Raw genomic sequence first — 16,852 nt, 5'->3', positions numbered from 1 at the left:
ACCTTTGTCACTTTTGTCAGACCAGACTTCGCGTTGGCAGTGGCACCGCCATTATCACCGCGTGGATAATGACCTTCCCCCTCCCCTGACACACTTTCTGACCGGGCGCTCTCCTCCTCGCTTTCCCCGTCTCTGTTTTCTTCGTCACTCTCGTCTCCAGCTGTAATGTTGACTCCACTACCCCCCTCTACCTCCTCTCTGTCTGGAACGGTGCTAACATTAGCCTTGCTAAAGTATGCCGTAATCGGATTCATTTTAACAGCGGTCTTTTTCTGACAGGATTTTCAAATGTAAATGCGCGCTTGTTGTGCTTGCGGGTCACGTGTCTGTTTTTTTTCTTCTTCTTCTGTTTTCAAAGGATTGCATTGGTTTAGATGCGCTGTGATCTTATTAACGAACATAAGATTGACTGCGCATGACAGTAGTTCAGCTTTTAAAAAAATAAAAATAAAAAATAAAAAAACTTTTTTTTGTCGCACTGGTGCGATTGAATGTATTTCCAAGTCGCACAGAAATATATTCACTCGCAAATGCGACCAAAACAGTCGCACTGTCGAACCCTGCCCTTGTTTGTGGTGCAACGCGGTTGAACGTGGTTCGTGGAGCTTCCTCTGGTATTGTATGTGTGGACGTTGTTCACTTTTTGGAAGTATGTTGACAGGTACTTGGGTGTAGCGTATCTTGAAGACCAGGCCCAGTGCAAGCTGCTGCACTCCTGTCAACTACTCGTAGCCAATCAAGGCTCAAAATGAGCAGCGGTTAGATGTGTCCTAGGGTTGAGGCCTAGCAGAAGCCTAACCAGTTTATTTTGGGCTGTCTGGAGTCTTGTTTTATGGGCCTTTGTGGTTCTATAGTACCATGATGTTACGGCATAGTCGAAGTGACATTGAATGAGAGCTCCTGATAGGGTCCTCAGTGTGTTTTTACTGACAAGTGAGGATATCCTGTACAAGAATCTAGTTCTATGGTTCACTTTTTTGATTACTTTTGCTGCCATTTTATCTCCGGAAAGATTTGCCTCTAAGATGGAGCCCAGGTATGTAATATCCTCTTTTCTTGTGATATTAATGTTACCCACTTTTATTTTGAAATGTACAGCCTTTCTGAGTTTAGATGGGGATCCGTATAGGATGGTTTCAGTTTTACCTAGGTGTATTGATAGTTTATTGTCAGCTAGCCAGATGCAGATTCTACTCAGTTCAGTGCTTACCGCTTTTTCCACCTGCAATATGTCCCTGAGACCAGCAGAGCCGAGTCATCCGCGAACAGGAACAAATTGCAATCACATGGGGAGGGCAGGCATGGGTTCTGGGGGTAAAGGCAAACAAGGGTAAGTAGGAGGCAGGTACAGGCGGGGCAGTAAACAGGTAGGGGAGCTAGAAGCGTATCTTTACGGGTTAGCTGAAGCTACGATCTGGCAGAGTAGTGAAGGCTGGACCAGCAGTTGTGTTAGATGTGTTGAGCCGAACACAGTTACACATCATACAGAAAGTGCTACTTTCGATAGTATTTTCAAAGCAGCTACCACTTGCTCTATGACAGTGTGGGATTCTGTGTTGAATCAGTGATGCAGTACGTCTGAACGTGGATTAAAAAAGCAGACTCACTTTGGCCTTCTCGATGACGTTGGCAAACTCCCCGGTCCAGACGAAACAGTGGTGGGGTGTGATGAGCAGAAAGCAATCCCCGCTGTTCAGGGAGGAGGCTCTGGGCTCCACTAGCCTGGTCTGGACGTGCCGTCGGCCTGGTTGAACGGAGATGACACGAGTGGTTAATTAGTGATTCCTGTGGGAAGTGGAAGAAAGCACTATGTCCAACATTCTGGAGAGATCCATCCCTTGTACACAACGCTTGCTATTACTGAAAGAGACCTCCACTATGAAGTTGTCTACTAGTGACAGACGGCTCCTTTTAACCGGTCTCACAGCTGCGGAAAGGACGGTAGCTTGCCGCTGGAAACCACCACATGTACTGATGGTTACTAGTAACAACAGGTCTTTATGCAGGGCTAACGATGAGATAATGAAGAACAGCCGGACAGCTGCACACCTGAAACCACTCCTCTCAACGAGAAATCAGACTTGTGATTTCTTGTATGTGAGATATAGAGTATTCACATTACCATGTGATCAGATATGCAGTGTTGTAACTGATTTGAGATGGTAAAAGAAACTCCTCATGTTCAAAACCCCCCACCCGCGCTGTCGAATTGCTAGCTCTTTGATGGCATAGCTGGTTTACATTATACATATTTAGACATATTTATACATTATACATATTTGAGGAGACGATCATGTGTGTTGGCAAGCCAGGGGTTGCAAGTTTGAGACTCAGTCGGAGCAATTTGAATTGTGGGGCTATTGTTTGCAACAACTTAATGTTTGTTTCGTTAGAGTTTTCATGTATATTTACAAATATCCAATGATTAAATATGCTTCTTCGATAACTGCATCCATGCCTATTTAGTTTACCGCTACAATGCTTCAGTCCTGCAACACAGTATTGCTGGATAGTGAACTGGGTGTCCACAGTGATCACTATGAAAATACCTTAGATAGTTGTAGATTGACTTTCCCAGTGTCTGTCGAGATCTATACTCTGGTGTGACATGCAGAGAGAGTGACACATGCTGCTGTCACACCAGGGGGACCACAAAAGGATCAGTATCAAACCCAAACATACCCACTGTGACCCTGGTCTGGCAACTGGCCTGGCCTGGCCTGCTCACATATCTCTCCTCCAAGATATGGGTCAATAAAAATACCCCTGGCTGAGACTGATTTCATTCCACTCATATCCTGTTAAAGTCTTAGTGAAGGGAGGGTGGGTCTCTGGGAGAAATGCATAGCATTTTTGCTCTAAGTCCCCTGGGAGAAGCCTTTTGGTATTATACTCACTTTGTAGGAAAATGAGTCATGCTGAAACAATGGGCACATGCTCACGTGCTAAAATACTCACATTTATGAGTTAAAGTTCTGTTGAACCGATTGGATACAGTACATCGACTTGTAATAGTGTTGTAATATTAAACCACTGATAAAATAAAAATTTATATGTTTATATTTTGAAACATGTACTATGCTTTGTACTTTATTTTGCATTATAGCAAGCTGAAGGTTGCTTGGAAGCAAGCGGTTTAGATATTAGATTTGTTAGATTAGGTTTGGTGGCCTGGGGTGGTCCAGTGGTCTAGCACCACGGTCTATTGTGCACACATGCCCATGTCAGCTTGGGTTCAAATCCAGCCCATGCCCTGCTTACATGCCCTCTCTACCTTCTTCTCCTTACTTTCTTGTCTGTCTTCACTATATGTCCAATAAAATTAAAAAATATGAATGGGACTGCCCCACTCAGAAGAAAATGACTTATTACATGAAAAAAAAAAACGTTTGTTTTGAGAGCAAGAGCTTTAGATATTAGATGTTTTGAAAAGGATCTGACATGTTGGTTGTTTTGGTCATTATTATTCTAGTTTTGGTTCCTACCCTGCATTTTGCTTCCCCTTTCCTCTCTCTCTCTCTCTCTGGGAAAGGTCAGGTTGGCTGAGGTTTCGGTATCCTCCCGTCAACTCCGAACCAAAGTGCTCTGGGGAGGTATGATAAGCCTGCTGAGGTTTAACGCTCACAAACTGCCTATGAGTGAGCTTATTACTCATTATTAGTCTTACTAGTAGACACCAGAAGTGCTAGGGTAGAAGATAAAATCTAGTTTTTGGTTTGATTGATTTTGAGATGGATGTATGCATTTCATCTGGGCACTTACTCAAAATCCCCCCAATAGTTGTCCTCTCAATGTATAGTTGTCTTCCAAGACATGAGCCGGTCCTCCGATTTCTACCTCGACCAGCCTCCCCTGTCGTACACTATTTCTACACATGTGATACTAAGAGTTAAGAGTATCATTGTTATTGAGTCAGACAGTGATATTGAGCAAGCAGACAGTAATCCTGAGAGATAGACTTTGTGTTGAAACACCACACAGCTGATTAATATGTGGTTACGTTGTCTACTGTGAAGCAACAGGCTGTCTGGCTGTAGGCTTCCTGTATGTCGGGTTGTGGGTCAGGGAGCACAGAGGGTAAGACGGGGCGGCTGTGGCGCAGGAGGTAGAGCTGCCGTCTAATGATCGCAAGGTTGGCAGATCGGCGGTTCGAGCCCTGGCTGGCCACATGTCGAAGTGTCCTTGGGCAAGACACTGAACCCCAGTGTGCGGGCCGGTGCCTTGCATGGTAGCTTGCCGCCATTGGTGTGTGAATGGGTGTGTGAATGGGTGTGTGAATGGGTGAATGAGAGGCCGTTGTAAAGCGCCTTGTATGAGAAGTCACAAATAATCATATACTGTAGTTGATTCCTACCGCACCTTCTCAAAATACATCATAAGGTTGTTTTATTTAATTGTTTGTAAACAATGTATTTGTAAACAAACAATGAATAGCAAAAACATTAATATCAATATAATGTACTGTTAGTGCTTAAATACCGTAATATTGATGACAATGATCTGCATATGTGTGCCCTCAAAGGATCCCAAATTGAATTGAAGTCCCACATTGTAAGTTCCTGGGCATTTGGATAGATGATAAACTGTATTTTTAAACACATTCTTATCAAGAGTTTGAGAGTTATTTGACAAAAATAAGTCCTGCTTCACCTTTGATATGGCTTATCAATGATTTGTATTTGTATCTAAAGCTGTTATTTAAGTACCTCAAAGTTCCACACATTTTGTCTCAACCACATAAATTGGCCTTTAGTTTCTGTGCCTCGATTACTGGGAATGATGTTTAAAAGGTACTCAAATTAGATTCTCTTGTGTCAATGGGTGCATTTTAGGCCTTAACAAAGGAATGTACATGTTTTACTGTAATTAATTATATTCTGTAAATTGTCATTCTAATTGTTTGTAATTTTGAATCTACTTTTGATTGTTCCATGTTTGTAAGCAGGGCTCCGCTGAAAAGAGACCTTGGTCTCAGTGGGACACCCAGTCTAAATAAAGGTTTAATAATAATTCAAATAATATTCCAGAGCTCTATCTATGAATTTGAGTGGTTACATTTCCCCAGCCCCATCTCTCAACCTGTTCCGGTTTCCAAACGTCATTTTGAACTAGCCGGCGCGTTCAGACTAAAAAATTAATTGGTTCAGAACCTGAAAAGTGTTTTCCTTGTGAACAGTGACATCGTCAGTGGGTGTGTCATATTCTAGACTGTGATGACGAGCAAGAGAGTAAGAAGGAAGGAGACAAAATGTAATCTAATCTAAATCTAATCATTAGTGATTAGTAAGGTTTCATCATTCTCTCTATCTTCCTCACATGCTCAGTAAACACACACACACACGTGAACGCGAACTTCGTGGCCATTTCTATTCTAGTAACAGAGTAGCTGGCTAGTAAGTGAACGTGTTAAGAAAGTGTCTTTAGTTTTTTTCATTCAAAATAGTGTTTATTTTAGATGCTGTAGTGGAAGATATCCTCAATTCCAGTGAAGTCGTCACCATCTTGTTGTGAAATATGTTGTTTATCTCACCCCTTCATCACCCTCCGTTGATGACGTTGACAGTTTCTTAAACTGGTATGAACGCAGGCCGGTTCGCCAGAAAGCACCAAGGTTCTGAGACTCCAGAACATGAACCGGAACCGGCACAGAGCCTTTCCGGTGTGAATTAAAGTTTGCACTTTTAAACCAACAGAAACTGCCCCTCTGCAGATGGAATGGTATTAAGAAATCCCAAAACTAACAGAACCCTCTTTATGTAGGGTACTGTATAATAGAATCCTCTTTATGTAGGGTAGTGTATAATAGCCCTGAGCTGCTACTGAGCTGCGGCTCCCTGTTGGGCAGACTGTAAAAGGTGGGGGGTGTGGGGGTGGGGGGTGGGCTGTGTTGCATGTCAAAGCCATGGGACTCCACTGTTCTTTTATCAGGGCAACAAATTGTGAGGTCAACAGACACACACACACACACACACCTGATAACAACATTAGTTTGGCGGCTCCGTGGGAATGTGGCACTGGTATGTCAGAGGACAACCCAGGGAAAGTGTTTGACTAGACATTCATGACATCTGATCCCCATGCATCTACCAGTCATCCCATGTAAGTGGGTAGGGTAGTGTGCTTGCTCCATTCTCTTTGGCTATTGATGATATGATGATTATCATCTTGTTGTGAGGAACCTCAGCCCATAGCTGTCTAATACACCTATGGTAATGTGTTTGATCTGTGTTGAATTGGGGTGGACAGTCACATGTAAGCTTCTCCTTGCTTTGAATACCTTCATTGTACAGTATTTATGAATGTGTAAAGTGTGGAGAGTATTCAAGCATAATCTCTGCAGTATAGAGGTGTATATTGTGTGTTTAATGTCATTAAGCATTGTGTCTCTCTCAGGGACTGTGTACATTTCTCCAGCCCCATCCCTCATGGGGTGACTGGTTTGTTGTTGTTTCGTTGGCCCTTTAAGGATGATTTCTTTCTCTGTCTCTCTCTAGTTGACGAGCTCTGGCCTTCCATTCTGGTCTGGAGCTAAGAGGTGTCCTCATCCGCTCACTTTTGACCCCAACAATGTAAGTTTTACACTCATTTTTAAACAAATCATTCCTCAAAGACTCGGTCTCTGTCATATATAACTGTTATCCCTGTTCGCCCCTTGTATGGTCAACAGGAATGGTTGAAATGTCATTGTCTCGGCTGATAACTGCTCACTATCTGGTCATATATCGGATTCTTATCTACACTGTGAGAACTGTCTATCTGCTGCTTGAGACAAAGCAATGGGGATAACATCTACCCCATCACTACCTTCACTTACACGTGCACTCACAAGCCCATACCCATCCACTCACATCCACTCACTCACTCACTCACATGCACAGCCACACAATGGAGCCATTGAGATGAAAAAAGGTGTGCCAGAGGGGTTAGAACGGTCCTTTGAGTGTGAAAGAGTATGGCCTCTCCACACCACCACTGCCCACCCCACCCCACACCCCAACCTGACACTGCCCTCTTATCATTTCCTCTTATCTTTCCTTGACTTCTGTCCTCTCCTCTCACTCCTGTCTACTCACCTTTCCCAGAGTCAACCATTCTGTTCTCTACTGATATCCTTTCATCTGATCTACTCCTGCCGTCTTTCCCCTCATTTCTTCTGCTTCTTCTCTCTCCATTCCTCTTCTCCTCTCTCCTTTCCCCTCATCTCTCCTGGTATGAAGAGTTATGACCCTTTCCCCATGTCTGAGCCTGCAGCTCACAGACAATAGAAGATGAACAAAGGCTTTTAGGGATAGTAGCCTAGATCCTACTAACTCAATAAGCACACTGCTTCTAGAGCAAATAACCTCAAATAACCTATTTATGGTCTTTTAACTGCCATTTGATAACAGCTGTAAATCAACTTGGGTCTTGGCCCTGTGCTACATACAATGAGAGACACATTTGAATGAACACAGAAAGAATCATAGGGGTTAAGTCACATGTTTTATCCATTAGTCAGTCGATTGCTCACCTGGTGAGAGAGTTCAGACCGTATCTCAAACAGCTTGGTCATGTGGTTGACATTCCACGTACAACGTCTTGTCTGATGTTAGTGTTTTCCACAGCCTGTTTCTCCCTGGGGTGTACCCGGCAGGAAATGACCACTTAACACACACACGCCTGATATGACAGTACGTTTGTGGGCTGTGTAATTATTTATTTTACCTCAGATCTGGTTTTGACTGTTAAGACCTGGAGGTGAAGGGTCATTAACAGTTTTTGTTATCATGTCATCATGTGGAGACCACCCATATGGACTACGTGGTGGCAGCAGCTACCCTCTATGGGCAGACCTATGGGATTACAGGAACCAGAGACTGCTCTGCCATCAGGAGAGCTCTAGAGAAGGTCAACATACCACCTTTCTTCCCCAAGTCTTCTGTCAAGATCCACACCACTGACAAGGAGATGGAGGAAGAGCACGAGAGGGATAGTGGGGACGTAGGTGAGTCAATTCAAATATCAAAACCATCATCTGTCCGCCAATTCCCCTCTGCCATTCTGCATGCCTATCTGTCTGCTGTATCTAGTCTAAATGGAACTCAATGTGTCTCTGTTGTTTGGCACCAGTCAAAACCCGGCTCGAGGAGTTAAAGGCCTCTGTCCCTCGGAACAGCCCGGCCCTACAGATGTACCCCGTTGACTTTGAGAAGGTAATAAGAGTGCACTATTCTGAATACCTCCAAGGCTTCACGCTGCATACTGTTTTGTGGAGCACAGACTGACTGGCGACCGGGCCTTGGAGGGGGCAATGCCTAAACTCTATGGGGGGGGGGGGGGGGCAACAACATGGCTGTTTCATCTTTGGGTCCTTAGTGACCCATGTCTGTACTGGCCCCAATAGGGCTGATGAGACAGGGCTATCCTGTGTTTTGTGGCCTCTCTGCTGCAATTCCACATGGGGAGGATTTTGAAGAGCACACATCCTGTTAAAAAAAACCCGAGTTGAGAACAGTGGTGAATAGTGTGAACAGTGTGACTTGGGCCTGAGGACCACTGTTTCTCTTTGTTTGTCCTTTGGGGGTATGTGGTCACTGAGGATCTCTGTTTGCAGTCTCCCCCGCTCCCCCCCCCCCCCCCCCCCATACATGGTCTACCGCCATGTCACCCAGCTCTTTGAAGTGGCACAGTCACGAAGCCCTGAGGGGCAGCCGTTTCTTCAATAACACTCTCATTGTCTCGTCCAGTCACTGTTATGCAGAGAAGCTTCAAGGAGCCTGGGCATCAGTCTGTTGGAAGTCTGCCGCCTCTGGCAAAACTCTATCTGAAGTTCCCTACAACAACACCCTCCCTTAGGATAATATAATCCCTGAAATGGACTTGCCGTGTCAGACATTAGTTGTTGTGTTTCTGCATCCATGCATCAATCGATTGGAAGTGGCAGCCACCAGAGACAAAAAGGTGAACATCGGTTAGTTCACTCCCCTTTAACACCCCTGGCCGTGTTTATATGCAACCCGAGAGTTGTCCCAAGACACTCCATTTTAGAAAGCAGTTTTTGGGACCAAAACAGCTTTTCGTAAATTAAATATTCCTTTCAGGGACTCATTCCGTGATCGCTACCGATTCGACATAGTCATTTCAAGAAAGCTTTTGGAAAAGTGTGAATGTTCCATATTGCACCTTTAAGCGTCTCTCTTCGCCTCTCTGGACATTAAAGCAGGTTTAGATGCATGTAGGCGACTAGACTTGAGTTTGTCTAGGCGAGTGAGGGGAGAAGGTGTTGATGAGGTGAGTCAAAGATGTATCAGATCGCACCTTGGATCGGTGTGAGACCCTTGAAAGTGCCATGTTCCCCTTCATCATCATCATCATCATCCTCCTCCTCCTCACATTGCCCAGGTGATGCTGTATGATGGAGGCATGGAATGTGTGTGGGTGAATTCCACAGGCGTCGGGTTGCCAGCGTGGACTACCTCACAGCCCCTCCAGCTGCCCCTGAGTGACTGTCGCCTCATCAGCCTTTGTAGAGCCGCTGTAAGCAGAGGCATGACCTCATAGGCTCTGTCGCTCACAGCCGAAATCTGATTTTCACTACCCTGGAGAAGGGGTGAATAAGTCATGTATTAGTGTGATTAAAGTGACACAGCAACAATGGCCACACAGCTCAAAGGAAACGAACCAGGGCATCACGTCATTGACAGACTTTGGCTTAAATATGGCTGCAGACAGAGATGTGCAAAGTGGCCTGTCATTAGAGTGATTTTTTTCTTCTGATCTTATCCATCACTTCATGGATATGAATGGTGTGTTTGTGCTATGAATACATGTGATATACATTACCGATTTTTAAATGATCTTTCCAGGATGATGACAGTAATTTCCACATGGACTACATCGTCGCCGCCTCTAACCTGAGAGCACAGAACTATGACATTCCTGCTGCTGATCGACACAAGGTATGAATCCATATTATGTCCTAATCAAAACTAACACTGCTTACACTAACAGTACTCTCTCTCTCTCTGTCTCTCTCTCACACACACACACACACTCCCCCTCTCCCCTGGGGCTGTGTTTTCTATGGCTGTATTCACCTGCCCTAAAGCCGCTGAGCGTTAAAAAAGAGAAAAGAGGGCAGAGACAGCCCCACTCACCTTTGTTCCTAAGGCAGAACTAATCACAGCACTTTACCTGCCTGTCCCCCGGGAAGTGTCACCTGAGCAGGCCACGGCCCCGCACACAGTCGTGCAGACAGGTGGGGGGGGGGGGCTTAAGGCAGGAGGGACGCTTCGGGGGCCTTAATCACCGTAATACATGTTTGATCTTGTTTCTAGATTACATCACCTTTACCCCCCACGTCTCTCTCTCTCTCTCTCCCTCTCTTTCGTTCTTCCATAGCTTCTTTTGCAGACACATACAGCTTTTTGGTAGCACACATGAACATATACTAGTAAACAGACACTTCAAAACACACTCTCAAAACCCCTCTCTCTCTCTCTCTCTCGTTCCCAGAGTAAGCTCATCGCTGGGCGGATCATCCCGGCCATAGCCACCACCACGGCAGTGGTGGCGGGGCTGATGTGTTTGGAGCTGTACAAGCTGGTGCAGGGCCGTGAGAAGGTCACCGCCTACCGCTCGGCCTTCATCAACCTGGCCGTCCAGCTCTTGGTCCTGTCTCAGCCCTGCGCGCCCCAGAGCTTCACGGTGAGCGAAAGGGGCTCAACTCCACCGTACAGTAGAGGTACTGTGAACCAGAGCCATAGGCAGATAAAACCCCTGAATTGCATATGTTATTATTATAAACATGCTAATCAGCACATAAAAGGGAACTTTGTATAACGCCAAAGACACTCTGTGTATTCGCTACCGCTTTTTTTGAAGCACGGCTCAGTATGGGGCGTTCGTCACATCCTCCCTCTCTGAGGAGAGTGAGTGTAAAAAGACCAACAGCTAAACCGAGAATACATGGCACATAACCAAGATCTTAAGTCAGCTCAGACTAAAAGCCCAGGGGTTTAAGTGTCCAGGTAAGGCAGTAGGTAACTATACACCCCACACCCACACAGACCCAAGCCTGCAGCTGTGTTTGAACACTCCGATAGACCTCAATGCACAATGGCACCCACATGAAACAGCAAGAAGGAGAAAAAGACCTTGTCCTCTAAAGAGAGAGACCCCTTCAGCATCCCATCTACAGTAGTGTTGGAGGTAACACCAGACTTATTGAACTATATGAAGCATTAGCCACACTTGAAAACCTGGAGGAAACATGGGCGCCAGCCAATTAACAAAGCTAAACAGATCTAGCTATGGCTGGACTCTAGCTATGGGTGATGAGTTAGACTCCAGCTGGGTAATGAGTTAGACTCTAGCTATGGGTAAAGAGTTAGACTCTAGCTATGGGTGATGATAATAATGAGTTTGGGAGCGTGCCTGGTGAGGTAATGCGACCGCCCCCCCAACATGCCCGCCTGGCCCTCTAGCTCACCTCTAAAGGGGGTCTGACCCATGGACTGGTCTTGCCCTCCCAGTGGGGCCCAAGAACCCGCCAACAGATCAGGGTCGTAAGGGGTCAGAGAGTGGGGTAACTCTGCCCCATGGGACCTGAGGAAGCGGCGAGGTAAGGGGGAGGAGGGTGTGTGTGTGTGTGTGGGGGGGGGGGTCGTGCTGTGAAACAGTGCAGGTCTGGTTACAGCTATGGTTACAAGCAGACATGCTGCAGCTGCATGATGGGTGGGGCACCGTGATGACAGGGGCAGCTGTGCCTCCCTGCTCAGCGCTGAGGCTGCAGACTGCAGGCTCTCTGGCTCACCAGGGTAGAACAGAACAGTATGGTGCTGTCCACTGTCCTCACTCGGACAGACTCAGTGACTAACTCTCTCGTTCTGGAGGCGCTAAGACTTCTTTCAAACTGCAAGATGGCTATGATAATATGTAGGCCTATGTATAGAACAGGGACAACAAAGACGACAGCTTTTTCGGGATGAATAATAATTAATAATGAAATCCAGTTTTCTCTGGTTATTATTTCCCCCCCTGTTCCTTCTGTCTTTCCTCGAACACTTCTCCATTTTCTCTTTCTCCCAGACATTCCAAACCTGATCCAAAACAGCATGGAAACATTGAATCACACACTCAGCGACTGTTAGTAGTCATTCTGAGGGAGTCACTATCTCCAGAACGTAAGAATTTATAATGGAGTACTGAGATCTCCTGCCCGTTTCTTAGGGGAAGGAGTGACACACAACATTTTCCAGTCCCCAGGTCTCTTATTGTGGCCTTGGCATTTCATGTCAGTCTCTTAATAGTGAATTATATATTCTTCTCAATGTAGAGGAAAGCATCAAAGCCTCAGCCAACAGCAGTCACTGTGTTAGGATCAGAGCAGCTAGGGGGGGACAGGAGGTCTCCAGATGGGGAGAGCACAGAGCTGGGTCTGGGTGAAGACTGGGGGGCTCAGAGAGCCGGGCAGCTGTGGCGCAGGAGGTAGAGCCGGCGGCTAATGATCGCAAGGTCGGCAGTCTGGCGGTTCGAACCCCCAGCTGGCCACATGTTGAGGTGTCCTTGAGCAAGACATTGCTCCCAATGAGTGGGCTGGCGTGTTGCATGGTAGCTTGTCACCATTGGTGTGCGAATGGGTGAATGAGAGGCCATTGTAAAGAGTTTTGGAATAAGGCGATATATAAGTCAGTCCAGCTGGGTCTGGGTGAACTCTGGGGCCTCAGAGAGCTGAGTCTGGGTGGGAGGTGAGAAGGTGATAATGACAAGCAGATTGGTGTGACACGAGGTGACTTATTTACCGCTCTGCTCCTTCCTCTTCTTGTCATCTGTGAAGAGTATACGCACTGAGAGACGCACACCCACGTTGTAGTGGACACATCGCACTGGCCCAGTCGTGTGCAGGAGACACCTTGATGGATCTCTTAGGGTAAAAGGTTGTCTGTCAACCGTCTGCACCAGTGGCTTTATGTCCACTCTGCATTCTACCAACACAGATGGTAAGAGATGTGGTCTGGTTCTCAGACAGGCTCATCCAATGCTGCCCCACCCCCTCACTCCATACACCCAAATGGGCCAGCCTGCGCGGGCCTCTGTCTGGAGACAAACTGCAGAGAGCAAATGTCATCTCATTTCCTCAAACCCAGATGGATTGTTCACAAAATGTTTATAGAGGACTTACAAAAAGTGTAGTTAAAGAATTTGAGCATGGGTTTTGTTGGTGTGTGTTGTTGTTAATGTCTGTGTGTGTGTCGATGTTTTGGGCCTATGTAATGGTTGGCTTCCTATTTTCTTCTACAAAATGTATTTAATTAAGCTATTTAATTTAACAGTATTTTTTTTACAGTCCATTATATAGAAACACAGATATAGATCATGGCTGAATACGATTGTGTCTGTGTTTATGGACAGCCATAGCATGGTGGTTATTAACATGTTAGGTGAGTGACCTTTGTGCTCAAAGAGCAGCCAGGGTCATCTGAGGTCAGGGGTCAGAGTTGGCCACGTCACAGATCAGCCCTACTGACAGTTGTTGTTGTTGTTGTTGTTGTTGTGGTTGTTGTTGTTGTTGTTGTGAGGGACATGTGCGTGCATCTCTGCTTGTGCTCCTGAGTCCAGAGACTAGCCTGGTCCCATATGTGTCCTGTGTATTTTAATGGAAGGTCCCGAGGAATCTCAATTTCCTGTGTTTCTTGATAGATCACATGCTCTGCTCTCTTTAGTAAAGTGCTCACACCAGTTGTTGGCCAACACCTCCAAATGGTTATTGATTCAATGTGGCTCGATACTTCAATGTTAGTGATGAAGGGTTAGACTAGCCTTCCCTAATAGCCTTTCCCTTCCTGTCTTCTCTATTAAGGCCAAAGCCCAGCTAATGCCTGTTCATCTCTGCTCTCAGTCTCCTGCATGTTCTAATCTAGAGGTGTCCAGCAGCTCCAGCTGCCTGTTGGAGGTGGGGGGGCGGGGGGCGGGCAGAGCCCATCTGGAAAGGCCTTTTCTTGGGTTGGGTTACCTCTGCTCACCTTGGCAGTCTTTGTGTCTGTGGTGGAGATGTGTGTGTGTGTGTGTGTGGGGGTGGGGGGGGGAGGGGCAAGCTGTCAGGCCAGATGGGCAGATGACGTGAATGAAAAATAACATGGGGAGTGGTCGGAGGAGCCTGTCTGTGACCTGTGAGTCAACAGCACAGTGGCGAGGTGCAGTAGAACTGGAGAAAAGAAGCCCAAATGGTTGCAGCAGCTTAGACATCTATGGCTGGGGAATAGGAATTAAGAAAGATGAATACAATTCCATTAACATAACATGTTGATGTCTTTCATAATGTATACACAATTGCATGGTGCAGCATAGGTTGCTCCTCTGACAATATCAATCTCATAAACATATTGATATGTATTTTACTCTTTGCCACAGAGCTGTGTCACAGCTGCAGTCTCTGCTTTAGTCATTTCGGCATAAAGCTACATCATCATTTTTATCTACATCTTTTTTCTTGCCAGACTAAATATCCTTGAGGATTAGAGGGGATTTTATTAGGTTGTGTTTGAAGCAACGTGCAGCTGTTAAACCTCACTTGTGTTCTGACATGAAGCATCAAGGGCTCATCTCACAGCTGCAGGGGTACAGCATACTACTCCTCTGATCAGCCTTGGCTTTTTATATCAAATGATTTATTAATTTCCTACAGTATGTCCAAGCAGCATTGACTAGCGGGTAACTCCCATCGCTAGGTGCCATCAGAAGGGCAGGGCGGAGGAGAGGGGTCTGGTGTGGCCCTGCATGTCCCTGTAAGCAGGAGAGGGAGAATAAACAGTGGAGATAAACTCAGATTTAGCTAAGAGAGGGCCAGCTACCATACAAATTAAAGCATGACCATTTTTGGCCATGGAGTGCTAGTCTTTGATTGCTAACATAAAGGTTATTTTATTTATCTAAATGTGTTCTTTTTTAATACATCTCCAGGACCTCTGGAGTCACCTATCCTTCTGCAGCATTAAGTATATCAGCTTGGAATAAGAGTGAAGGACTTAAAGCATTTCCTCTTTACTGTGAAGGAAATAGGGCTTAGCTGGCTGACATGAGGAACTATAACTATAACTCTGATGACAACAAAGGGGTCAAAACAACTCTGCGCCTTTTCCCACTGGCTGTAGCAACCCCAGGAACTGTTGCCTTTAAACAGCTGTTTCCCAAAATAGGAAGTCCCCCCTGCTTTTTCCCTGACTGTTGTTATCTTGTAAAGAGGCACAAAAATGTAAACAAACGGGAGAGAATCTGAGTATCGTTTTCCACTGTGTGTTTATGTTTTTTTTCTGGGCATGGGTCATACAAAGAATAATAACTCTAGAGAGCACAGAAACATGACTCTAACACTGGGGATAATCTTGTGTAGTAAACTGTGAACTTTCATCACATGTCATTCGTTTTTCTCTACCGTTTCTGTTAGGGATGTCCCGATCTGATCCACGGCATCGGTATCTGTGCGATATTGGTCCAGAATGCTGGATCGCAATTCAAACATGAAAAAAAAGGCTCCGATCTGCGCTCTCGATCTGGCGTGTCACTCACTTGATGACAACAGTAGTAACAAGTAGTCACGTGCATGAGAGTTGGCTAGTAGCTACCTGTGTGTAATGAGTCTGACACCAGCTGGTGAATTCATAAACCATTTGCCTAAGTATTCTTTCGGTTTTTTTAGATAGTCTGAAACTACAGATTGCAAGCTTTCAAATGATGCGTCATACATTGAAATCGGAAAAATAAATCAAGACGACACAAGTATTTGAATGTTGGTGCACCTCAAGAATGGGAATGTGACAGGAGAAAAGTGACTGATCAAACCACAACAACAAACGCTGCTAACAGCTAGCGGCTAACAGTGGTACATCGCTACGAACGTCTAACTGCGTTTTTAGAACATCACAACATGCTGAGAGAACATCGACTACACATAACTACACATAATTAGATGAACACACACAGTCCTTGCTTTTGAACACGTCCTAAAACGTAAGTATGTTTACAAGTCATTATCACTTACCGGTAGCCTACGGCAAACGAGAACAGTGAATCCAACCCACAAATTATAAGTATTTAGTGGTCGTAAAACTGTTACATGTTATATAGAGTGGGTACTTTAAAAGCTCATGTCTGTTATGAAAAAAAAACTAAAAACAGATATTGTTAACACATTAAGTTTCACTTTTTGAGCCTTCGATTCTGCAACTGGTTTATGGTCTCACCAGCGGGCGTCACTAGGCTACAAAAAGGGTCCTAGAATTGATTTGCCATTTGTTTGTAGAGCAGATAAATAGAATAAAAACCTGAAGGCACTAAAACAAAAAATCAGACAGTAACCTTTTTTTTTTTCTACAATGCTGAATGCTACTAAATTGTTTTAACTTTAAACCAGTTGGTCACTGAGTACTGCAGAGTACTGTTTTTGTTGCTTGAATAAAGGCTGGCAGTCTTTAATAGCCAACTGTTGTTGTGGACTATACAGTATAATGGGGAAGTATTTGCTATTATTCAGGAGTAAAAAAATAAATACAAATATCGGATTGATATCGGTATCGGTAGTGAAAAAGTGGGATCGGGACATCCCTAGTTTCTGTAGTTGCTACTGTACCATTGTAAAGGCAGTGTTAAAACATTACAATGAGATTAAGTCTGTTCAATATGCCTCTTTAGTGCAGTGGTGGTCACATTCTTGCAGAGTGGAGTAATTTGATATTCCATTATGACCTAGACGAGGGTCATTCGGCTCTTAAATGTGATCCTCTGAGGCAGAGACATACCCCTACAAGTCCTCATCACATCAACGTTTTTGTTTTTCCAGCCAAGCTCCCTCTCCATGCCGGCATATCCAGAAGTC

General features: G+C 45.2%; 1 protein-coding gene across 1 annotated transcript in view; it reads left to right on the top strand.

Moving 5' to 3' along the window:
* Positions 1–16,852, top strand: part of uba7 (ubiquitin-like modifier activating enzyme 7) — a gene marked incomplete at both ends in the record, with an annotated part of 60,670 nt that overhangs the window by 17,502 nt on the left and 26,316 nt on the right. Inside the window, 5 exons of the mRNA XM_080548155.1 lie at positions 6,495–6,569; positions 7,783–7,984; positions 8,110–8,192; positions 9,846–9,938; positions 10,495–10,686. Coding sequence (XP_080404281.1) covers positions 6,495–6,569; positions 7,783–7,984; positions 8,110–8,192; positions 9,846–9,938; positions 10,495–10,686 — 645 coding nt within the window. The remainder of the gene's footprint in view (positions 1–6,494; positions 6,570–7,782; positions 7,985–8,109; positions 8,193–9,845; positions 9,939–10,494; positions 10,687–16,852) is intronic.

The sequence above is a fragment of the Nansenia antarctica genome (genome assembly GCF_963989245.1).
Source record: "Nansenia antarctica genome assembly, chromosome: 18".
Taxonomy (NCBI): Eukaryota; Metazoa; Chordata; class Actinopteri; order Argentiniformes; family Microstomatidae; genus Nansenia; species Nansenia antarctica.
The sequence above is the reverse complement of the archived record's forward strand: the minus strand, read 5'-3'. Positions and strand labels throughout refer to the sequence as shown.